The 25,616-nt window shown below is 36.6% G+C and overlaps 1 protein-coding gene across 1 annotated transcript in view; it reads left to right on the top strand.

Annotated features, from left to right (window-relative positions):
- The window catches only part of LOC131438207 (uncharacterized), a 112,706-nt gene extending 90,665 nt beyond the window's left edge, over positions 1-22,041 (top strand). The window contains exons 2-6 of the mRNA XM_058608076.1: positions 12,285-13,035; positions 20,253-20,366; positions 20,496-20,627; positions 20,702-21,062; positions 21,170-22,041. Coding sequence (XP_058464059.1) covers positions 12,558-13,035; positions 20,253-20,366; positions 20,496-20,627; positions 20,702-21,062; positions 21,170-21,377 — 1,293 coding nt within the window. The 5' untranslated portion in view covers positions 12,285-12,557 and the 3' untranslated portion in view covers positions 21,378-22,041. The remainder of the gene's footprint in view (positions 1-12,284; positions 13,036-20,252; positions 20,367-20,495; positions 20,628-20,701; positions 21,063-21,169) is intronic.
- The last annotated feature ends 3,575 nt before the right edge of the window (positions 22,042-25,616 follow it).

Here is a 25,616-nt window from a genome sequence, read left to right as displayed (position 1 = left end):
TTATTGAAACGAAATTCTGTTAGTTGAAAAATAAATCGGTTTTATTTGTTTTAGATATTGCAAATAGTTGAATCCACTCGAACAATGTTATTGATTTGCGAAAATTTTAGTCAATTTATATGAGCTTGGGTGCATCAACCGCTGGGAATTGGAATTTTGCGACGGCAATTCGAACACGTCATTCAATCGCAGCGCGTTCTGTGTGTTTGGAACCCTTCGCTCCTGTTACTTTTATAAATTAAATTCATGTCAAAAAGCTTTTTATTGCTAATGCATGAACATCGTTATCGGTATCAAACAGCTGAAAGTAAAACAGTCTGCTAGAAGTGAATCAATGATTGAATTTGAAGCATAAAATTTTTGCGCATACCTGAAAAATTAAGAGATGATCATTCATTAACATTTTCTAATTTGTCACCAAATCTTTTTCATCTTAAACAAGGTTCCCTTTATCACAACACCGCTGTTAGATAAACACTTGTTATCATAAATTTCTCAAATCGAATGAACACAATTTTATCAAACGCTTTAACCATCGATGTTGTTTTCATTGACATTTTGAAGCGACGCGAACAGATTTCAACTAAAAAAGTTGTTGATTTTGCATTGCGATTATTGTTTTGCTTTCACCTGTCTCCGGCATTTGACAGCATTCAAAACAACATATTTTTAAACTACTTGAATATATGCAAATCAAAAACCATATTGGTTTTTTTTTTTTTTCATAAATACGTAAAAACCATATTGGTTGAATCAAAAAGAAATTAGTTAAAGCAACTATCGCAAAAATAAAAAACTGCGATATCGCAATTTTATGATCGAAGGGTTCTCCGTGCACACAAACACTTCACAAACCACGGGTCGGCACTTTAGCGGGTATTTAACTTCCGTAGAATTCACAGGCGCACACACTTAGATTTTTTTCCCGGATCTCGGCAAAACTTTGCCGAGATTTGAACAGCCGAGTGCTCGGAAATTATCTCGCAAACATTAAAACAACTGAAATTTTCGGTGTTTTTCATTTGACAGATAATTTGCCTTTACCGAGATTTTCGGTTTCGATAAAACTATAAATTACCGAGATCTTCGTCGCTTATTGAAACAATTTACCGACATTATCGGTGTTCAAGCATGTGAGCTAATGCCGAAATTTGAAGCAATTAATGAAAATAAAAATTTAAATATAAAATAAACTTTACAGTTTAAACTAGTTATCATTGATTTATTTATTTAAACATTATGTTGGCTGTTGAGCTAATAGGCTAGGAAATGTAAAATAAGAAAAAATATTTCCCATGATGTTTTGCCAAACATATGCGCCGTAGAATGGATGCACTTCCATGTTATTTACAGTAGAGAACACAATTCGATTTTCCGCCGAAAATTAGATTCCGGCTACAACGAAAGTAATGGCTCAATAAAGCATTGTATATTTAAAGAAATAAATCATACCGGAGTCCAATCAATTTCATGCAGTAGATTAGCGTTGCGAGGATCTTTATCCCGGAAGAATGGTCTGGGGGATTTCTTGTCACGAATAATCGTCGAACATTGAACAAATTTGTTTCTAATATCACGAAACATATCGCTATATTCGGATTCAATTTTTATTTGCATCTGATTCCACATATGAACACATGCACTTATTTACATCACTCAGTTTTGCACTGACGAAAAATGGCTACTTTGATGATTCACCGAATTTCGGTTTTCTAAAAGTTATTTACCGAGATGTCGGTAAGTTGATATCATTAATTTGCTGATTTCGGCAAAACAACCAATTGCTGGCAAACACGGTAATTTACAAAACCGAATATCAGTATAACATTTTTAATTGCCGAGAAATTGAAAGTAATAAACCGAAAATATTGGAAAAAGCTATATTTGCCGAAATTTCAGTAAAATATCGCTTTGCCGTTCGTTCTCAGCATTTTTTTTCGCCGAGATCAAAATTAAGTTTTAAGTGTGCACTAAATGTCTTATCAAACGGTATTATTGCGGCAAAATCCACACGCACGCTATGTAACGGGAGAACTTCTCTTTTTTCGGGGGAAAAACGAAAAAACGCGGGACTTCTCACCTTCGTGGTTCGGAAATTTTTTCCTTTTCTATCGATGTCAACAAACCAATTATCGATCAACTGTCATTCTCTCCCGCAACATAACCGAATCTTTACAGGAAATGGAGTGTTGTGACCTACCTATTCCTAATGTTATTCATACACATATATTCTACAAAAAAAAATCTACAGCTATCTTAACCTACAAAATCGTTCACACAACAAGAAATAAACAAAAAATACGGGAAAATGTGGAACAGTGGTGAGTATGATATTGCGTAACATTACACACTGTGATGAATGTATTCAAAATCAAGTGATTTTCAACCCAGTGCTAAATTGTTAACCTAATGGGTTACAAACTTTAGTACCAATATCTGCGTCTTCCTAAGAGAGTTTAATTAACAGATCCTCTTTAGCACTCTGGTGCGATCTTGTGCTAGAGGTGAAAGAAAACAAACGCGTGCTCCCACTGTTTATAAGTGGTGAATATGTGTAAAAGCGAAGTTCTGTCGTTAATGTTTCTGACTCGTATCCACATCCGATTTCGTCAGGATGAGTCGATTGGTGTATAACGCTAGGGATCTCCGTACGAAACAACATCAGTCCAATCAATTGGGTTACCAAACTGGTTATTTGGAGTGATACCTTAGCTCAGTCTAGCTATGTTTCGTGGCTGGGAAATAATATTTACCCCAATCAAATGAATATTTTCGGAACGTATGTGAAGATTAGGTGCATTGAAATGATGTTTGGGGTCGTTTCAAAATCCAAGATGGCGACTTTCAGTTTATTGAAATTCCTTAAAAACCTTTACAATATAGGCATTTTCGGAACGGATTTAATAAGTAGATGGCAGAAAACGATGTTTGAGATGGTTCCGAAATCCAAGATGTTGACTTTCGGTTTATTGAAATTCCTTAAAAACCCGTTCCGAAAATATCCGTTTTGCTGGGGTTTTTTTAAGGATTTACAATAAGTTGAAAGTTACCATATTATTATATTATTATTCTAAATCAAGTTAAAACATTGTTTTCGAGCTACTACTATCAGTTTCGGAAATACTGCATTAGAATATTGCCATAGTACATATTTTCGTATTTTGTTATAATTGCTCTCCGCGAAGTAGGTTCGTAAAAAATGTTTACGTTATTTGGAATTTACTTCGTAAACATAGATTATTTGGGATTTATTACTGGAAACAATTACGTAAGTAAGAGGTTTGGGTGCACTTAAGAATTTCACGAAAAATTGGAAAATAATAACATTAATTATTATTGTTATTTTCCACTTTTTCATGAAATCATCTCAAATTTAAATCATATGTTCATTCTGTTTTTTTTTTTGGGAATCAGGGAAAAGCCCGATGGAGATGAAATTTGGCAATCTCCGCCTAACTCTAGCAGGCATTAAACATCCTCATCTATTGTATCAATAGATTTCAATGATCCAATAGATATAATTAGGCTTAACGTAATTTAAACTAAACCTATAACTCTAAAACTAGTTGATGACACCAAGCATTACGGGGCAACAATAGTGTTCTTGCTTAAAAAGGCCAGAGAGAGAAGAGAAAAGTGGATATTTACCTATCCACTGGGTGATGAATGTGGGTGGTAAGTAAGAAAAGATGGTGGAAAACGGAGAAAAGAGGAAAGGGCGAGCGAGTTAGTTTTGGCTTGCGAATCTGATTAGTTTTCAATAGAGATAAAGAGTAAATGAGATGAGAGGAGCAAAGGTTAGTTTCGGCGAGTGAATCTCATTAATTCCAACGGTAATGGGGGAGAGACGAAGTGGGGGTTGAACGAATGAAAACAAACAAATACTGAACCGAAAGCTAATCTGATAAGTAACTATGACTGTGCCTAACTGTGACATCAAATATATACTGTCTTCTTGACATTCATCTAAATAAAACTAGCTTGAAGTCGTCAGCGAAGGATAGTTTGTGGCATTTCAATGTGAAGTTGAGACCAATGAGGTATAGTGAAAAAAAGAATGGTCCTAGGTGGCTGCCTTGAGGGTGGCTACCAAAGTGGACAAACGATTTTCACTGACATTTCGCGACCAATTAGATATGACGGGAGCCAATTTAGCAACGAACCACTGAAACCAAGTCTATTTAGTTTGGTTACTGCTATTTGGTGGTTTATTTTGTTAAAGGTTGCAGGGAAATAAGTGTAGATTGCGTCAAACTGTAGGCGAACGTGTAGAGATCGATTTATGAAAGAAGTGTAGCACAGTAAGTTTGTTCATACTTCCTGGTCCCATCGCTAGCTTTGAGCGAATCCTAGACTTCGTATCTGCCAGTGTAATCTTCGCTACTTTATGGAAGAGTCTGATGAGCCGCCATCCTCTTTTGCTTATCATCTATTCTGCTCATACTTGCATATCAGTCCCATATGGAAAATGGGCATGTCGAGAAAAAGATTGAATTTCCGAGTTGTTTTATTTATTGTTCTACCTAATGTTAAATCATGGTATTATTACATGAAATATTGGTAATACACCTTTGCTATTCCAATATTGCAACAAATGAAATTATTGAAATTGGCACTGAATGGGACTGATATGCGGGTACTTTGCATATGGGACAGACATGAGTTGATATTTTTTTCACATTTTACTGAACAAACCCTCAACTTTTATTGCAATTTCTGAGAGTGTAGTAAGAAAAGATTTCATTCCTCTAGCTAACACGATATTGTCGAAAATCGATATGGGACTGATATGCAAGTATTATGGGCAGTATTGTTCTCTGAAAACGATGAAGGTGGATGTGGACGGCAATGGCGGTAATTCCTAAGAAACTTTCATTAGTCAAAAACCGAAAACAAGATGATATCAGTGTGCAAATCCGCTAAGACCATTATCGCGATTGAAAGTTTCATTAATGCTCTTAGCACTGAAATCTTTCAGTATCCGTGTGGGTGGTAAAGGAATGTTTTCGGTTCAGGGGAAAATGCTGTTCTCAAAGTTTGATTTGTACTATTTCGCACTAGCAGATTATTCAGGGTGTAGAATGATTTGTTTTACTTTCTTTTGTCGGTTTCAAAATAATTACGATAGTGTCGGACATCTCTATTGGTTACTGACTAGCCAAGAAACCGAGGCAATATCCGAAAATCAATCTAATATGTAATCAGCAAAATTCAATTTGAGTCCATCTTTCCAATCACCGTCGGCGATTTGCTACAGCGAACCCAATTCCCATATATACTTATTTCGCTCTCGCATTCCAACCTTTCAGCCATGATGGATGATTGCATCTTTGGTTCTCGGAATCACAAAACTGTTAATTGACCCACTTTTTGGGAGTTTCAGGAACGTTAAATGATTTTTGATTCGCTCATTACATCATAATCTTGCCGTCAATCAAAATAAACAATTATTACTCTCACACCATTCGGTGATTACAAGCATTCGATGATGGCACGCTTGCATCAATCGATGACACGCAGAGATAAAAAAATATGTTTAAAATTTTCGGGTTTTTTTCGTGCACGGATGTCTATTTCATGTCATTACATTTGTACATGGCGTGTAAATTCATTATTTTTTTCCTGTGCGTTTTCTCTAGACATATCTAGACTCTTTGTTCTTTTGGATCGCGTGTCAAATTTTTGCACCTCAAGCTACAATCTGGGAATGTTCAGCAACTGTTCACACTATCGCATCGAAATACGTAGCCGTGAAGCTGTTCGAAGCACGCCATCTACACAATGAGAACAATATTTTCACCAACACGAGCCGATGCTGCGCATGAAATAACAACCAACCGAAAAAAAACACGTTGCCATGAACATGCTCAAATTGAGGGCTGGTTCTATTTCCATAGCTAGCAGATCCTACTCGAAGCTTGAATTAATGATCTCAATCATGCCTGTCTAACTATAGCAACAGCAATCGATCGAATCAGGCAAACCACCAAAATTGAATTTTCGGTACATTAGCACATCAAACCGGAGGGAAACCGGGAGTCTCATGCTCTTATTAATTGAGTTGTTAACCTACAATCCGTTAACTTGACGGGTTGCTTTTAGCTAGGTCATTCGATGCTTTTCGCGCTGTGTGTTAATTCGAGCATAGTTTCCAGACGTGTCCATTTCGGGTCATTAAGAGCATTTTTTCCGTCGTTTTTTCCTGCTGATAACTACGGATGTGCCGAGAATAGTGGAACTGCAATTTCACGTTTTTTCTCCTGTTCCAGAACACCTGACTGCTCCCACGTTTTTTTCCAGCTGCTGCGAATTACGTAAAAATATGGTTCAGTTATCAGCATAACAGACCCTCTTCTCAAGTGCATCCCGGTGTCTGTGGCACAGTTAGTTAAACTGATAGGCACAGTAATAATGCGTGTCGAGTGCGGTTTGCCTGCACGTTAGCCAGGGTACGTAGAATTGGCGAACTCATTTCGGTGCTTGAGCGTGATAAAAAATAAAACGAACGGTCAAAATAACGCTCCTGCCGACACGTGCCAGAAATGATAAATTGTTGTGATTAATGTGAACTGTTAGAGGCGAATTCGCTCCACGAGTTTAGACTAACCACACAAAATAGAGAATGAAACCGGGATAAAATAAATAACATTAATAATAATAATACGTAAAATACATAAAATAGTAGTTTAGTTTTTGAAGTTATATAAGTACGTTACGAAGTTTTTTGAGGCCTAACTGAGTCAACACCTGATTAAAGGTACCATGGATTTTTTTTTCGGACAGGAAAAATTTTCTGACCCTATGTGCGGGGTTGGGAATCGAACCCAGGCGAGTTGCGTGAAAGACATCGATTTACCCATCAAGCTATACCCGTCCCCAATATGGAAAAATGCTCCATTTGACGAAGCGTTTCACTCGATATTACCGTAAGCTGAGAACCGTTACGATAAGTTAAAGAAACTAGAAAGTGTTGCATGCGATAATTGTCTTAAAAAGAGATCAACAAATCATAAGAGTTATTTGGTGGAAATTATGAATGAACCGAAAAAATAAAGAACCGTCATAAGGGTTAGATTCTTGAGGTGAGCGAGTTACGATGTGTTACTTTTAAGGAAGTTATAGGCGATACGAAGCGTAACAGACGTTACTTTTTCGTAAGTTATAAGCGTTACGAAGCGTTACATGCGTTACTTTTCTGTAAGTTATAAGCGTTACGAAGCATTACATGTGTTACTTTTTTGTGAATCATAGGCGTTACGAAGCGTTACGAAACGTTACTTTTTTGTAGATTAAAGGCGTTACGAAGTGTTGCATGCGTTGTTTCCTAGTAAGTTACAGGCGTTACGAAGCGTTGCATGTGTCACTTTTTTGTAAGTTATAGGCGTTACGAAGCGTCATTTTTTGTAGATTAAAGGCGCTACGAAGTGTTGCATGCGTTGTTTCCTTGTAAGTCATAGGCGTTACGAAGCGTTACATCGGTTACTTTTTTGTCAGTTATAACGTTATGAAGCGTTACATGCGTTACTTTTTAGTAGGTGTTACTGTTTTGTAAGTAGGCATTACATGCGTACTATTATGTAAGTTATAGGCGTTACAAAGCGTTATATAAATGTAATTTTTTAAATTACAGACGTTACGAAGTGTTATATGCGTTACTTTTTCATATAGAAAGGCTATGTAATCGCTGTGAAAACCGACTTTACAAAGTGTCATATATCATTTGACTCAGTTCGTCGAGATCACAAAATGTCTGTGTGTGTATGTATGTATATGTGTTTGTGACAAATAATGTAACTCAATTTTCTCAGAGATGACTTAACCGATTTTCACAAACTTAGGTTCAAATGAAAGGTCTTGAGGTCCAATACAAAGCTTCCGGAATTACAAAATGATATGCACCAAAAAATGGGAAAAAAGTCACACGTTTCTCAGAGATGGCTGAACCGATTTTCACAAACTTTTATTTAAATGAACGGTCTTATAGCCTCATACAATTTTCTTGAATTTCATTTGAATCCGACTTCCGATTCCGGAATTACAAGGAAGCATGTGCAAACTTATTAAAAAACGCGCACTTAGTTTTCTCGGAAATTTCTTAACAGTTTTTCACAAACTAAGAAGCAAATGAAAGGTCTTAAAATTCTTTAAAAAGCCCCTGAGAAGTTCATCCGGATCCGACTTCCGGTTTCGGTATTACAGTGCAATTAGTGAAAATTTTCAATTTCATGAGTATATTTTTACAAGCGATAGAAAAACGAGATGCACATTTTTATAACATTTCCTACTAAATTCATCTAAGTGGTAAATATTGTTAGTTAGTGAATATATATAACTACTTTGGGACTACTCGTCCTCGGTTTCTGCTTCAGAACGCACCGATAATTGTGAAGAAAATCTCTAACAACGGAACTTACTTCGATTTCTCGGCAACGGCTAATCAAATTTTCACAAATCATGATTCGAATTAAAGCTCCCGTTGTCTTCAAATATACTGTGCAATTTCATCCAGATCCGACTTCCGGTTCCGAAATTATTGGGCAATGAGTATCAAAACATTTAAATCGTCTTTCAAAATGACGATGCAAAAGTAGTACGCGACGGTTCGTGCTGCTTTGCTCCGTGCTTTGTTCAATTTCGTATAGCGTGCAGGGTTGCCACATAAAAATTTTTATTTTTCAGGTAAAAAAATTGTAATTTTCTAAGTCTTTTATTCAATTTGTATCTACTTGTTAGTGTTATTACAAAATCATGATAACTATGCTTTTCAATAAAAGAACACTTATTACCTTCCTCATATAGAAAGTTTATCCAATCGCTTGAAAAATTGACTAGTGAAAATTGGCCCATAGGGCTAAGTATTCTATATCATTCGACACAGTTCATCAAGCTGTGTGTCAAATAATGTCACTAATAAAATAAAAAAAATCTTATAATCCCATAGGTTGCTATTGAATTTCATCATGCTTGCATAGGGTAAAGTGTGTTTACAATTGCACACCGTCATTTAGAGCGACGATGCAAAAAATGATAAGATTCTTCGAGATTTAACTCAAAACTGATTTAATTTGTAGGCTATATTAGTTAGCTACTAATCGAACCAACTTCGGCTATACTGGTTCCAAGTTCCCGATTCCAGAAGAACCCGAAATAGGAGTCAAAAAGTTTAAAACGAGACTAACTCAATTTTCTCAGAGATGATTTGATCGATTTTCACAAACAGGCTCAAATAAAAGTTCCTATAGTCTCATAGGTCCAGAACTATAGAGTAAAGTGAGTTTAATTATTTAGTGCGACGATGCAAAATAAAGAAAAAATCTTATTAACTTGACTTAACTGTTTACAAATTGAAAAGGTTATGTTAGTTTATACACAAAGAAAATTACTTTCTTTATTCAGGATAGAAAAAAAAATCTTCATGGAATCTTCTAGTGATATTTTTGAAAAGGCATCATTACACCACAAGGTGGATTAAAACAGATTTTTTGTGAGATATAACTTCACGAAGCGTTACATGCGTTACTCGTTTGTAAGTTACAAGCGTTGCTTACGTTCCTTTTTATAAGTTTTAGGCGTTACGAAGCGTTACAGGCGTTATTTTTTGTGAGCTATAGTCGTTACATTTTATGAATTAGACATTACGACGCGTTACAAGCTTTACTCGTTTGTAAGTTACAAACGTTAAGATGCGTTACTTTGTAGTAAATTTTAGGCATTACGAAGCGTTTCCTTTTGTAAGTTACAAGCGTTACGAAACGTTACTATTTCTAAGTTACGTACGTTAGTTTTTTGTGAGTTTTAGGCGTTACATGTGTTACATTTTTGTATGTTATAGGCGTTACGAAGTGTTACATGCGTTACTTTTTTGTAAGTTTTAGGTCAATATGTTTGAGTGGTTAGTGGAGTGAAACTAAATCGGTTTAAAAAAATTAAGTTTTCTTGAAATCTACTATTACGAAATTTTGACTATTTCGTTATAATACTAACGTGATAATGACTGACAGATAAGTACTAGTACTTCGAATGCTATTTGCACTCTTCATTAGTGTTTCTGTTTAGAAGGCTGCTGTGCTGTTTCATAGTAGTGTAAGAAGATTAATTCAGGTAACTTAGGTACTGACAGGTAGTAACTGTTTATATACTTCCTATTTTTATTTATTTTTCAATTTTAAGAGCCGGGAATATATGTTTCCTTTGTTAAGATTTAATAAAGAAATTGAATTGTTTTCATATATTTCTAAACTTGCGGCTACGTCTAATTTCAATGGGTTAGAAGTTTGTCCTAAAATTTTTATGCCATTTGTAGAAAGTTCATGATCATCGATAAATACATATTCTGCTACTTTTTACTTGAAATGGTATGCTAAACCATTTTCAAGTTCTTTAGAGGCTTTAAATTTAAATTTTTAAAGTGCTCCTCGTCTGGCCAATATATATTTTTTCTCGCAATTAGAACACGAGATTTGATATATTCCGGGTTTTCTCAAATTATCTGTATGATCTTTTGCAGATCCTAGTACAGTTTTTAATTGATAATTGTTACTACTGAAAACCAAATCAAAACCAAACTTTTTTCTATTGGTTTTGAGCAGATGTGCAACATCTGGGTTGAAATCTATTGAAATTCTCTTTACATTTTCTGTTGATTTAGTTGATTGTATGTTTTTCAACAGCCTTATCTGTCTTTTCTATGGATCAAGGAATGAATCCCTTGAAATCTACGGATTTTGCATCAGGCATTTTTTCTGATAATCTATCTGTCAAAATTCGCTTGGCAGAAAGATTCTGGATTACTCAGCGCTCACTGATAGTCAGTCAGAACAGTAATCGCAAAGGAAATGTTTTATCTTTCGTCTGGTATTGAAATCAATACTTCAGAAATTATTCTTCAAAATGGATGACAGATGGCTTGCTGGCCATTATTCGAAAACCGCGTGAAATATTTTTTCATTATCTCCATAAATATTTTTGTCAAGTTATAGAAGTAAGCATACCACTCATTTTTGATAGCCTGTCGTTATAGCTTACAGTTCCAAGCCGTTTATTTTATATAACTCTATGAGTATAAGTACAATTGAAATCAAATCTACGGATTTGATCACAGGGAAAAATGGCATCACTGTACGTAATTGACATTAGTGACGTTCAAATGCCCTTAATATATTTCATCATGACATGTCTTTAAATACTTCTACAGGAAACGTTTTTTGTTCTGCATTATTATGTCGTCGTTCTCAGCCAACTGACAGCATTCGGAAACAATTTTGTTTACCTAAATGGTTATGTCAAAATCAACAGATGTGTTAGTTAAATTAATAACATTTTATTTGAAATAGCCAGGGTATTGAGTTGAGTGAGTCCACCGTCGACATATCCTGTTTTTTTTTTGTTTATGACTTTCACAAACACAGATTCAGACGAAAGATCTTATTATTTCATAGGAATTATAAATTTATTAGTGTGAATCTGATCGTAGAGCTAGCCATGCAACGATCGTGTGCGCTAAAAATCGGATGCGGAGTCCATTGCAATAGAAAGGTCTTATTCCACAAAAGAAATTTAATGCTAGGACTTTGCATTTTGTAATTTTAAATTGATCAGTAGTAGAATCTCAATCTAATGAGCTTGGTTTTATTCTTACTCATTAGAACTAGTCAATTAGTTCTTCTTTTGGTCAGGATTTATCAGTTTATGGCCAGATATTTTGATTCAGTGTATATCAGATTCACGGTTCCGGAAGTACCGGATGCAGTCAAACACTCCAACATTGAACTTACTTCGATGTCTCAAAGATGGTGTAACCGATTTTCACAGACCTGGATTCAATTGAAAGGTCTCATGTCCAGTTTTTCTGCGATCCAACTTCCGAATAAAGTAAAACTAATGGGACTTATCAAATGGATGGCATAGATTTGAATTAGATGCGTACAGTAGCTCGACAACAGTTTCGCCCGATCGAGTAACATTGAACAATAAGCGGAAGCAGAAAAGCTGGAGATGTGATTCAAGATATTTTAGAGATGAGGAGATGACAAAATGAAATGATCACTGAATTTGACAATATTTGACAAAATTTGAGCGTATAAAAATGAAGGTATTTCATGTATATCACAAGTATAATATTCACACAACAAAATATTATATAATATTTTAAAGAAAGGACAATGAAAACTTTAATACTGAAGGCTTAACTGTTTTTTTTTCACATAAACAATCCTTAATTTAAATTTCTTTTTCCAATCTTCTAATTTTTGAAACTTACCAATTCTCTGTTTTCTACTTTTCAGATTATTTCGAGCATCAAAGTTTTGGAAAAACGAACACTTCAAAACGATCCAGTTTAGTAAAAGCTTACGAACCACCCGTCCGTCTCAATGATTTCGCAGAACAATGAGAGACGTTGGAACGGTTTTAATCTCGCATTGAGGTGGATCCATCTGAAAGCTGTGAATGTTCGGCCATTTGTCGGAAAGTAAATAGGTTCACCAAAGGCTCGTATTTCTCTGCACTGCTATTGTTTTCGTTCAAGTTATCTAGGAGCGTAACTCACATTATTTACGATGAACATAAATCGAAAACACGCCTTCCTGCGACAAGCATCCTTTTTCGGCATTCTACTTCTGGCAGCAGCAGTCATTGTCATACCAACGGTGCGGAGCGAATCAACGACTGAACGAAGTACGGTCCAAATTCCGCTTCTGAATGAAACTATCGCAGCGGTTCAGCAGAGTCAAACAAATGAGCTGGAAGAATTCGAGACCGTTCTTGTCAGTTACGTCAGTGACGCTTTGGACCGTAACTACAAGCAAATTCTAGCGGGGCTCAGCTCACCGAACGCATCGGTTGCTGGTGGAGCAATCGGGGATTCGAGCCCCAGAAACACACGCAGCTTAAACATGTTTGGGCTGTCGGAGTTTGATCTGAAAATTATCAACGGTGTAGCGGGTTTCGTCGACCGTCGGCTCTTCGGCAGTAGCAGCAGTAGTGGTGGCACCAAGTCACGGGCTGTCCAAGCAGGACGATTGTTTTTCTTCAAAGGTAAGGCCAAACATCGAACATGCATTAAGGGAGCCAATATGCAATTGTCGGAAAACAGCCAGCATAAGTTTTCTCCGCTATCGTTTAGTGGAAAACGAAAATTGAAATCCCAGTTTATTAAGATTTTTTCTCTGAAAAAAATGATGTTTTTTTAATGAAGATATATCAAGCGATGGCAGGGAAAACTGTTTTGGCGTCTTCTAACAATGGTCGATTCGCCAAAATTGTAAGTAGAACCTGAACAATATATGAGGCATTCCACGCAAAATCAGCCACCCAGAATTTTCATCTAATTTTTTTTCGGTAAAGAACTCGAAATTATTTGACACGTAATTTTTCATTTCAATATGGTACGTGGAATTTCCAAAGAATGATTTTTTAAAGTTTACAGAAAAGTACCTTTTTTCAACAGCCTATACTGTAAAATCTAATAAATTCCTGATCATATTTTTGATGAAATGGCGAAAGAATTATGTTGCTGCCCTTAATACATGTCGAGATAATCACGATTAAGTTCTGCCCATTCTTCCATATGGCTAATTTTGAAAAGGCACCCCCATAGTAAAGTAAGTCGTATTCACGACAAAAACTTGTAGTATGTAATGTTAGAGACATAACCAGGCGATTGACGTAAGACTACTGTCGACAAGGGGCAGATCACTTCAAAAATACACATTTATTTTGGTACTTTGTACTACTCATAAATCATCAATTTCTCTTTAGTTCTTTGTAAAATGCTTTGGGTTCTGGAAAGAATTTCTTTAATATTCAACACAGTTGACAATTATTTCCACGAGCAAAATTCCGGACAAATCGGCCTCTCGTTTGGCGAACGGCGCACATAGTAAATCTGTCACATGCTTGTGTACACTTCCTTACAGCGCTAACGTTCCGCACCGAGTCGTGGAACCTATGAAGTTGGACGTCGTATGTATTAGTGACGACACTTGTTCTGATTGAAAATCGTTTTTATAAAACCAAATTAATGTATATGAGGAAATCCAATTAACTTTTTGCTTGATTATAAGTGGAAAGACTGAAAATATCATTTGATTTTACGTTTCGTCTTAGACTCATCAGTGCGTAGCAGTTTATGTTGAACTGCTACCTCCGACCTGACGGTTCAATATAAACCGCTAGGCAGACGTAAAGTTAATGCTATTTGCAAAATACTTCTTTGATATTACAACTAAATGTAATATCAAAACTGACGTCCCGAACGAAACCAGCTTCGGCTTGGTAGCCGTATAGATTGTGGTAAGTTTAAGAGGTAAAAGGTTTTTACCCCCTAGTTTATGTTAGGTTCACATAATCAATTTCATTTGATTTTGATACTAAGACGAAACGTAAAATCAAATGAAATTGGTTATATGCACCTAGCATAAACTAGCGGGTAAAAACCTTTTACCTCTTAAACTTACCACACTGAAAATAGTTTGAAACTAAATGATTTGACCGTAATTACGGATTATAACTCTATCGTTTATGGTCCTTAGAACTGTCGATTTGTATATGTATTTTTTTCCGTTTTGTTCGTACTTTGATAAATTTTCCGCACTCGCACTTGTTTGAAGCGAAAACCGCACTGCGAACGGAGCGAACAATGAACATAATAGATCAAGAGTTCAAAAGATCGGTTCTAACGACTACAAAAATAACAACGTATAGAATTTTAAGGTTGATTACTGCATTTTGGTTTATCATTCTTCATTTTTCGGGCTGATTAAATTTATTTTCTGTTACTCGCACGCAAACCACCATTTGGAGCGATAAAAACGGCCGATTTTGTGTAATGTACCTCATCGTTGACCACTTTTCTCCAATGCAAACGACCAGCAGTTGGATGACGCAATCGCTTTTGTTTGTAGCGAAACTGGCTTTGCGAAAGACCCGCGATACATCTGCTAGCACTGCCGATTGCTTCCAAACTGAACCAATTTTGGTAAGGAGCTCTACTTTTATGTGATTTCGTTTGTAGCATTTACACAAATGGGCGGTCCCAACGGCCACAAAAATAGCAACGTATACAATTTTGATGTCGATTATTTCATTTTGGATTTGCGTAGGTCATTAAAGGAAACTATCAGAACGTTGCACGGGATTCCTTTTTGGCATTTAGAAGGGCCATACTGGGCAATTCTCTACGGTATTAAACACTGTTCGGAACATTTTTCTTGAACGAATTTCGCGCATCGAAAAGTGCACAAAGCTAATCAATTTATTCTAGATATGCACCAAACTGATTTTTACCTTCGATTTGCAAAGAAAGTAATCTTAATAGTTCTTTAGATAATATTTAGAGTCATTAGAACGACTGATTTTGTATAATGTTCTCCATCGTTGTCGACTTTTCTTTTTCTCCAATGCAAACGATCACCATCTGGATGGCTCTTGTTGGAAGCGAAACTTACACTGCGAATGTCCAACAGCCGAGCTCACATAAGAACTAGTTGTTTTTCTGCGTTTAGGCTTGATGAATCGGAATCTCGCTCGATTATTCGCTATTGACTGAAGCACCAGTTGAATAATGCCGGGTGTAGTTCCACTGCCTTGGCGTAGATGGCAGCCTGCGCACTCGATGTGTCTCCGTTCATGGATTATCACTAAAGCTCGAAAACGTTAGATTTGATTAATTTTAATGTTTCCTGTTTGGACCTATTTTTTTCACAATTTAAACAATATTTTAGTAATAAACGTGTTATTACCAACAATCTTACATATTTTTCACTTTGTTTCGTGAAAGAATTAGAGAAAATACTCAAACAGGGAAAAAGTTATTAAGAAAACCAATCTGAAGTAATTTCGTTACACTTTTGTGTTGAGAATTTTTGAAAATGTACCCAGATGAGCATAGTAATGGTAGACGTAGTCCTATGTAAAAAAAATTCTATGGGACAACAGTGCCATTCATTTGAGTTTATGTTTGTGAAAATTGTTTCAGCCATCTCAGAGCAAAGTGGGAGCATATTTTTGTCCCACACAGAGATATTTTTGTCGTGAATACGACTTACTTTACTATGGGGTGCCTTTTCAAAATTAGCCATATGGAAGAATGGGCAGAACTTAATCGTGAATATCTCGACTTGTATTAATGGTAGCAACATAATTCTTCCACCATTTCATCAAAAATATGATCAGGAATTTAGGATAATATTTTGAACAGTGTGAGATAACCACAAACAACTCAAAAATTAAGTTTTCTCAAAATTTCAAAATAATGCGGAAAACTCTTTGCTTTCGCTTGGATTTTTCGCGCAAGGACGACGATTTTGAGGTAGTCAGGCACATATCTTCAACTGAATGCGTATAAAAGGGGAACCGTGGTCGAAAATCGATCATTTCTTTTCGTGCGTTCGGTGGAAGCAGACGTCGCGAGAGTTAAACCATCAACCAGCCTCAAACGCTCAGGTCGCAACTCTCATTCGCTTGCTGGCCTTCAAGGCGAGCAGACTGCCATCGCGGGAGTTAAACCATCAGCGACGGAGAGAGCACCTGCCATCATTTGGTTTTCGGTAGTCATAACGAGAAGTTCAATTTTCAGATTGTAGTTCCGCAATATAGGTTTAGAATTCAGAGCCTGCGTGCTGAAACTGGATTCTGGAACTGTATTCCGGAACTAATTTGAGTTTCGAAATTGCAATTCTAGAATTGAAACTGGATTCTGAGTCTGTTATTGGTTCTAAATTTAGTTCTTGGACTCAGGATCCAGTTATTTATTCCAGACTTCTTCTATTCGGTTCTTTTTAGAACCATAATAATACTCCTAAAGAATTATGCGGAAATTTACTTTACTGTACTCTATAAAACCCATTCTGGTAGTCATGGCGAAAAATCGTCTTCATGTTTTAGAGCTTAGTTCTGGAATATGGGTTTAGAATTCAGAGTCTGCGTGCTGAACTAACTCAAATCGTCACCATTTTTTTTTATTATAAAGAACTATACTGCTTATTTCATAGTATTTAAGTGCGTTTCAGAATGTTTAATGTAACTAATCTGTAATTTAGTCTAGGCGCATCGTTTAAATTTCTAGTAATGAAAGAAGGGAAAGTTGCACAATTCAAACAACCGATGAACTACCAGTTCGAATTCGGAAGCATAAATAAAGCGTGTCATATTCGTATTCACGACATCCAGTTATGTCTCTGACATTACACACCCGTACTTTTTTTGATCTCGACGAACTGATTGGAATGGTATATGGTACTCAGTCGCCGAGCCTATTTTCAAAAGCCGTTCTTACACAGTAGTTGCATAGACAGCCAGTGAGAAATCGAATTACAGAATAGACAAAAAGAAAGATGAGTAATGTCACAGACAAAACTGGAGAACGTGAATATGAATAGAAATAATAATAATCCGTACCAGTTGATTGTGTGAATTTCCAGAATTGTAACGGTGCATTCGCTTCCATAACTGTAACGGTGCATTTATACTAACGATTGACTTATTTCCGAAAAATATTTTCTACCACGCAGTTGAATAACGCGAAACAAATGAGGGTAAAAACGTACAGGTGTGTAATGTCAGAGACATAACTGCATGTCGTGAATACGAATAAAACTGACACTTTTACTTTATACTTCCGAATATAAATTAGTTGATAGATAGGCTACAGTACAGATTAGTTACATTAAACATTCTGACACACAAATATTACGAAATAACCAGTATAGTTCCTTATGATAAAATAATGGTGGTTCTGAAAAGAACCTTTTATGAAGGCGTTCGTGATGGAGAGTGACGAGTTGAGTTCAAATTCCGATGGATACCGCTGACTTCCGTCTTCTATTTCCAGTTTGAGCTATTGTCCGTGAATGCGAAACTGATATTCTGTTGGAGTCTGGATATTCTGTTGGAGTCTTGCTTCTTCCGCTTGCGGTAACAAGCTTTGATTCCTCGATCGCACCATAATGAACACGATGACAACGACAGCCAAATTCGAAATGATTGGCTTCTGAGCCGGTGCTATGCATTCTATATAGCAAATCTTCAGAAAGTTTACTACAAACTAAAACTGGTTGAAAAATGGGCCGTATACAGTATAGTGAAGTAAAATTTCGCATAATTCTTTGGGTATAAAATTATGGTTCTAAATGGCACCTTAGAGAATTGTGATGTCGATTACGATGATGCTGTACGGGATTAATTTCTGGCATCCCAGAAGAGCCAAATTGTATCATTTTCTGAGATATTAAACACTGATTGGGTATAAACGATTTTAAACACTGTTGCGAATTTTGATCTGTGAAAATTGCAAAAAAAACGATCAAATTATCTTAGATTTGCACTACACTGATTTTTTTCGATTTACAAAGAAGCCATCTTTATAGTTCTTTAGGTAACATTTAGAGCCATTAGAAGGGCTGATTTTGCATAATGTTAAACATTGTTGTTCATTTTTCGTTGTATTTTGCTCCAATGCAAACGACCACCAACAGGATGATGTAATCGATCTTCTTCGAAGGGAAACTGACTTTGCGACCTGAGCGTTTGAGGTTTTGTACAACGCTAAAGGTCGCTCTTATTACAAGTGACTGCTCCACCTGACGACCGAAGTCCAAATGAAAGCATTGACGACTGCTGCTTCCGACGATTGAAGTCCAAACGAAAGCACTACCTAAGCGTTTGAGGCTTCATACCACGCAAAAAACCTGCTTGCATTGCCATCTGCTCCATCGGACGACTGAAGTCCTAATGAGAGTTGCGACCTGAGCGTTTGAGGTTTTTAACCACGCAGAAGATGCATTCTCCGAAGCTGCTTCCCACGACGTCCGCTTCCATCCAACGTACAAGAAGAAATGATCGAATCTCGACCACCCTTTTAAACGCAGTCAGTTGAAGATATGTGCCTGACTACCTAAAAATCGTCGTCCTTGCGCGGAAAACCCTAGCGAAAGTAGAGCTTTCCGCGTTGTTTTCAAATTTTGAGAAAACTTAATTTTTGAGTTGTTTGTGGTTATCTCACACTGTTTAAAATTTTATCATAAATTCCTGATCATATTTTTGATTAAATAGTGAAAGAATTATGTTGCTGCCATTAATACAAGTAGAGATATTCACGATTAAGTTCTGCCCATTCTTCCATATGGCTAATTTTGTAAAGTCACCCCATAGTAAAGTAAGTCGTATTCACGACAAAAATCCACAAAGCAGAACTTGGCAACATTTGGCTAAATACTGTCCAGTGGGAAAAGGTTACAGCCAGGTGAAAGTGTTACAATAATTTTGAACTCTGCCTTAAGTTGTGGACCAATCAAAAAGAAACGCCAAAATTTTCTGATCTTGTCCCCTTAAATCTAATGGAGTATGGCACTCGGCCTCGGTTAATGAATCGGTTTCCATTGTAAGATGGAAACATGAGACATGCAAAAAGGACACACTCATAATAATTGCTCTCAACAACTTCGCTTACGGTGGTTTGGTTCTGATACATTCATGTTGTCAATATCGGCTTGTAATGTAGGTAACAAGCCATGCAAACTTTTGCATGTACGTTACCTAGTAGTTCCAGAGGGTAATAGAATCATAAGAAAATATGTCCCAGGGGAAGGACTCGAACATGTTTTTCGTTAAATAAAAATAAAAACAAAACAAAAAGAGATGAGGGTCGTGTCCTGTCTCCGAGCGATTCATTTGCAAGTTTTCGTTTCCTTCTGAATTATCTAGCTGATGAGCATTTGCCGACTAGGAAAGAATGAGACTGGCACGGAAATAAAAATAAAAGTTTTTTCTGCTGCTTTTTTAACGGCACAGAACAAAACCTACACCATTGTACACAAACAATTCAAACCCAGTGTTTCTTTCTCCACTGGTCAAAGTAACATGGAAAGGGATCAGTGGAATTATTCCTACTGCATACTTAATTTTAATCAATCGATGAAATCTAATTTTTCTGACCGTAGGCAGACTAATCTACTAGATCAAAAGTAGACTCAAACAGTGTTCAAATATTCAAACAAATATTAATCACGCGCACGATTTCACTGGTATCGTTTGGGGCAGTAAGGCTCGGTAAAACCATTCAATTAGAAACATGATTGAAAGGAGCGGTAAAATCAGATTATAGCTTGACTTGGATACAGCACTGTGAAAAGGTCACACCCGCATTCAATGTCACAATCAGCCTCCCTTTTCAGAGAATCCGTGTCCAGTAAAACCAGCAAACTCGGTACAATGATATCCTTTTCTCGCTTTTTTTTTTTGTTTGTTTGTTTCAGGATTGAAGAAAATCATGTGGCCACTGCTGTTCGGATTGCAGATAGTAAAAACAGTGCTGTTGGTGCTTTTCCTGCCAAGCATCATCGGGTCGTTCGGAAAAATTCTTGGAAAAGGTAATGAAACGGAAGGAATTGCTTGAATTTCGGAGCTCACTGTCGGATGGTTGTGGTGGCATTACGATTTTCCAGTGAAAGGATGATAGCCAAGGCTAACATTTTCTATTGTTTTTTTTTGTTTTGAAGGTTTATCGTCGGTGTCTGGATTGTCGCATCCTGCCACGACAGTTGAGGATTTGGACTTCAAAGATAACTCGTACAATTCGGATCAGGATTTCCATATGACCATGGACAACAATGCCTATCTGCCACCGTTGGGTAATACCGGAAACGGATGATGAATCTGACAACATGTGAATACTATGTCTAATTGATTGGCCTTTGTTTTACAGACTCTCAATCGGCAGGGACGAGTTACAACGCAATGATTGACTCGAACAACGCCAACGCAGCGTTGTCGAGGTTGGGCTTCGGTGGGGGCCGCGTGACGTACGTCAGCTCAGGAAACGACTATAACCGGCAGCAGAAGCGAAATGATTTCAAAGTATTCCACGATATACCGAGCAGTAGTTTGCTGCTGACAAACTATGATCCGTTCTACAGCCCGCTGCTGTCGCGGTTGGATGCTGTTTTCGCCCAGATGGGACTCTCGAACAAGGAGGAAGCGTGTCGGGAGAAGCTAGTCTGCCTAATGTACGCCAATCCGGCCAAATATGCACCCTACAGCAATCTGATATCGGCGCAACTTAGTAGGTATGTGATCCGGGTTCGGTTTTGGCCGCTCCGTTTGGACTGATTGACATTTGATTGTTACATGTCAATTTGATCTATAATTACATTGTTTCCCTCTGTTTTCTTAGGGAACTAAACGAACTGCGCAAACCAACGAACGACAATCCGGACATAATGCGGTTTTTCCGGTACATGAAAGCTGCCAAGGATGGTCAAGATGGAGTGGACTGCGAGCAAATGCACAAGGAGTGCATCACCTATAAGGATCTGTCCAATCCGGCGATGGTCACCACGTTCAATGACATCAACAAACTGGTTCTAGCGAGAAAGCTGTAGGAGGAAACATTGACTAATGGTTGTACGAGAACTGTAGTGAGAACAAACTAGATTTCACAATCGGTTGACGGTGTAGGAGCTAAGAAAACGTAAGGACTAGAACTAGGTCGCAAATGGAGTGGATATGAATTCTACCTAATACTAGATAGCAAATAGCGATAACAAATGGGGAACGAAATACGTAGCGGGTTGAACTGATGATGGTTTTGGGAGAATCAACAGCTGGAAGCGATTTTTGTGAAATACCGTCATCCTTCCCCGTTCCGTGTTTGGGGGGGTAACTGTAACTGTAACCCTTTCCTCCTCCGGATGATATTCCGGACGAATAGTCTTAGATACGTGTAGTACATCTACGCTAGTACATACCTTTAGAAGTAACTCGCTCTACGCTCTACTAGAGTGAGCTGACATTTGAATAGTTAGTTGAAATGTGCCTGTAATTATATGATTGTAATATTTATTTTTCAGTTCATAAACTAGTAATTTAATAATTTATTTATTTATTAATTTCTATTTATTGTCCTTTGCAAGCTCCCTCTACTATCTCTGTGTAGAATTAACTTAGTTTTTATTTAGGAAAAAAAGAATAATTTATAAATGTTGTTACGGATGTTTGCAATCAAATAACGTTCAGGTTTCAGATTCTGTACTACTGATAGATGTAAAAAAAGGTTGAAGAAAAAAATATCCTGGTTTGTTGATTTATAGCAACTCTGCCGATGTTTGAAGAAAACCTGTTTTTATATGCATATTACAAGAAAAATCAGATAATTTTACGTCTCCATAGATGTACATAAGAAGGGGCATCGCAATTTACTTAAATTCACTTTTTTCACGATATCAGAGGGTCAAGGTCATTTCGCCGAATGACGTTTCACCAAAAGGGTCATTTCACAGAAAGCCAATTCGCCGAAAAGTTAAAATAAAGTTCAAAATAAAGACAAATGAAAAGTGATAATGTTTGTGCCCCTTTTGTTGACCAAATTCTTAAATGTCTCATATTTTTAATAACGGAGAAATTCATTTCCCTCCGTTCAACCCAGAATGACTACTCTCTTGAATAGTTTTTGCCTTTCTCTATAGAAGGTCAAATTGCTGTCACTTTCGGCTCCGGAGGTATAATAGCATGAGTGACGTAACCGACCAACCAAAAGATGAGCTGCATAAGTTGGACAAATGTGACGTCTTACCTTTCCGTCTCCGTTTTTTTATCTTTCTAGCTTTGCTCTTCCTTGAGTATTGTGGCTTTGTAACTTTCATTTTCTTTCTCCACTTATAATTGTTAGTTAGTTTCATATCAATAAAAAATGTTTTAATCCACCTAATGGTGTAATGATGTCTTTCTCATATCTCTCACATATTCTCATATATGAATGTGTGGTATTCTTCAGAATAATATTCTTTGATTCTTAAAAAACAAAACGGTTTATCCATAAACTAGTATAACCTACAGAGTGAAACAGTACTCAGGTCGGTTAGGCCATCTCTGAGGAAACGAAGGCTACCGATTGGAATAGTTTCGAGGCAAGTGACGGTATCCAATTTAAAACAAACTTCACCATATAATTCTGGAACTGGAAATCGGATCCGGATGAAATTTGGAAGTTTTCTATGAGACCTTTCATTTGAATCTAAGTTTGTTTAAATCGGTCACGCCATCTCTGAGAAAAGTGAGGAAGATATTTGAAATAACAATTTTTTTCACTAATCATTCTGTAACTCCGGAACCGGGAGTCGGATCAAAATAAAATTCAGGAACATTGTATAGGACAATTGTACCTTTCACTTGAATCTAAGTTTGTGAGAATCGGCTCAGCCGTCTCTTAGAAAAGTAAATGCACTTATGTTTTGCACATATCACCCTGTAATTCCGGAACCGGAAGTCGGATTCGAATAAATTTCAGGAACTTTGTGTAGGGTTACAAGACCTTCCATTTAAATCTTAGTTTGTGAAAATCGGTTCAGCCATCTCCAGGAAAAGTGAGTGCAAAAAATGTTACATTCATACATACACACACATACACACATGCAGACATTTTGGGTACTCGACGAACTGAGTCGAATGGTATATGACACTCAGCCCTCTGGGCCTCGATTCAAAAGTCGGTTTTCACAGTGATTGCATAGCCTGAGAAAGACAAAAAGGAAAAATGAAAATTACTGACTGACCAATAGTTATAAATATAAGCGTGAACGCTTAATTTTACTGTTCCAAGCATGTAAAAATTGATCATATCAACTTTACAGCTAATTTAGTTGAAAATAATATTGAAGCAGAAACAAAATCTATTAATTTTATTATACTAATTCAAACAAATCAAAAATCAAATGAATACAAATGAAAATCATCTCATGACATTGTTAATTAGTCTGCATCAAATTTCTTTTCTGATACTGATTCTGATTTTCTGATGATATCTGATGATTATATATTGAAACTGTTTTAGAATAGTAATTACTATTTATACAGGGTGCGCCATCAAGACAGGACCTTTTGAAATGTTGTTAACGTCCGAAATGTTGTCAAATACAATGAAAAATACCCAAAAAAGAGCTAGTTTTTGTGTGTTCAATGAAGACCGTTCGATATTGACATTGTACACCCAAAATAAATCTTGTTCATTTTCCTAAATCGGCTGAAAATGGCGGAGTTATATAACATTCCAACAGGTCCTGTCTAGATGGCGCTCCCTATGGTTCGTTTTTTTCTCGTTTGATTCATATAGTCAGATAACACCCCACTGAGAAATCGAGTCATTCATCGGACCAACTGTGCAACGTATTGGTCCAAGAGAGGACTTCTATTGAACGTTTTTTCTTACCGGTACATCACTCAATAAGTTACAGTGACTGACACACAGATGGCATCATCATTGTAAAATCCATATGACGCTTATGCAGTACCCACTTTCAAAAGACCAGGTGTGAAATTTCATGACATTTCGATTTGTCAGTAAAAAGTGATAGTCATTTAAGTGAAGCTACTTTGTCATTTTCAAAACAGATTTTGTCAGAAATTTGTTTTCTTCATCCATACCAGCACGTATCGATACGTACCGGTTTTGCATCTTTTTGTATGACAGTTTAAAAAGTTTTGACACTCATTGCCCTATAGTTTTAGAACTGGAAGTGAGACACTGAGAGTTTTAATTTGAATCATGATTTGTGAAAATCGATTTAACCGTTACTGAGAAATCGATGTGAGCTCCGTTTTGGGAGCTTTTCTTCACTATTGCCTGTGCGTTCGAAAGCGGAAATCGGACACTAGTAGTCCCAAAGTAGATTTATATAACGGCCAACTAACAAGTTCTGTCAACTAGATGAATTTACCAGTAAGTTTTATGAAAATTGGCACCTCGTTTCGCAATCACTTTTGAAAAAAAAAAACTCAGGAAATTGAAAGTTTTTCACTTATCGCGCTGTAATACCGACGCCAGTCGAATCTGAATCAACTATTCGGGGACTTTTTAGAGAATTCCAAGACCTTTTTTATTTGCATCTTAGTTTGTAAAAATCAGTCAACAAATGTCAGAGAAAATAATTTCTACAAAAAAATCGGTTATCACAGTGATTGCATAGGCTTTCTATATAAGAAAGGTAAAAAATTTGTACAAGCTCAACAATGACTTCAAATGTTTTATCCGGACTCTGTTTCATTGAATAGAACCATAACCACCAATAACAATTGGTTTTCTGAATTTGAACGTGTCGAACGTTCTGGTCGTCCATTTGAAAAGGGTTACTCCAGAAAACATCAGAAAAGTTCACAAATTGGTTATATCTAATCGTAACTTGATACTGCGTGAGTTAGCTAAAGCCGTAAAGTATCAGAAGGTAGTGTGTTCACAATTATTCATGAACATTTAACCATGAGAAAATTCTTTTTTTTTTAAGTGGGTTCCACGTTTACTCATAGTACATCAAAAACAACAATGTGTTTGTGATTCAGTGCGGTGTTTAACCATTTTAACAAGCAATAGAATAGATTTTTTTGCATCTATATGTGACAATGGATTAAACAGGGATCCGTCGCTTCATTTCGGAATCAAATCTATTATCAACCGGTGAACCACTTTCGAAGCGTGCAAAGGCGCTGCGGTCAGCTGGGAAGGTTATACTTTCAGTATTTTGGGATGCACATTGAATAATCGTCATCGAATATCTTAAGTGTTTTGAAAGTATTAGAATCAAGAAAAAATGAGCTCATACGGTGAAGAAAAAAATACACTGTTTCACCAA

The sequence above is a fragment of the Malaya genurostris genome, chromosome 1, assembly GCF_030247185.1.
Source record: "Malaya genurostris strain Urasoe2022 chromosome 1, Malgen_1.1, whole genome shotgun sequence".
Lineage (NCBI taxonomy): Eukaryota > Metazoa > Arthropoda > Insecta > Diptera > Culicidae > Malaya > Malaya genurostris.
The sequence above is the reverse complement of the archived record's forward strand: the minus strand, read 5'-3'. Positions and strand labels throughout refer to the sequence as shown.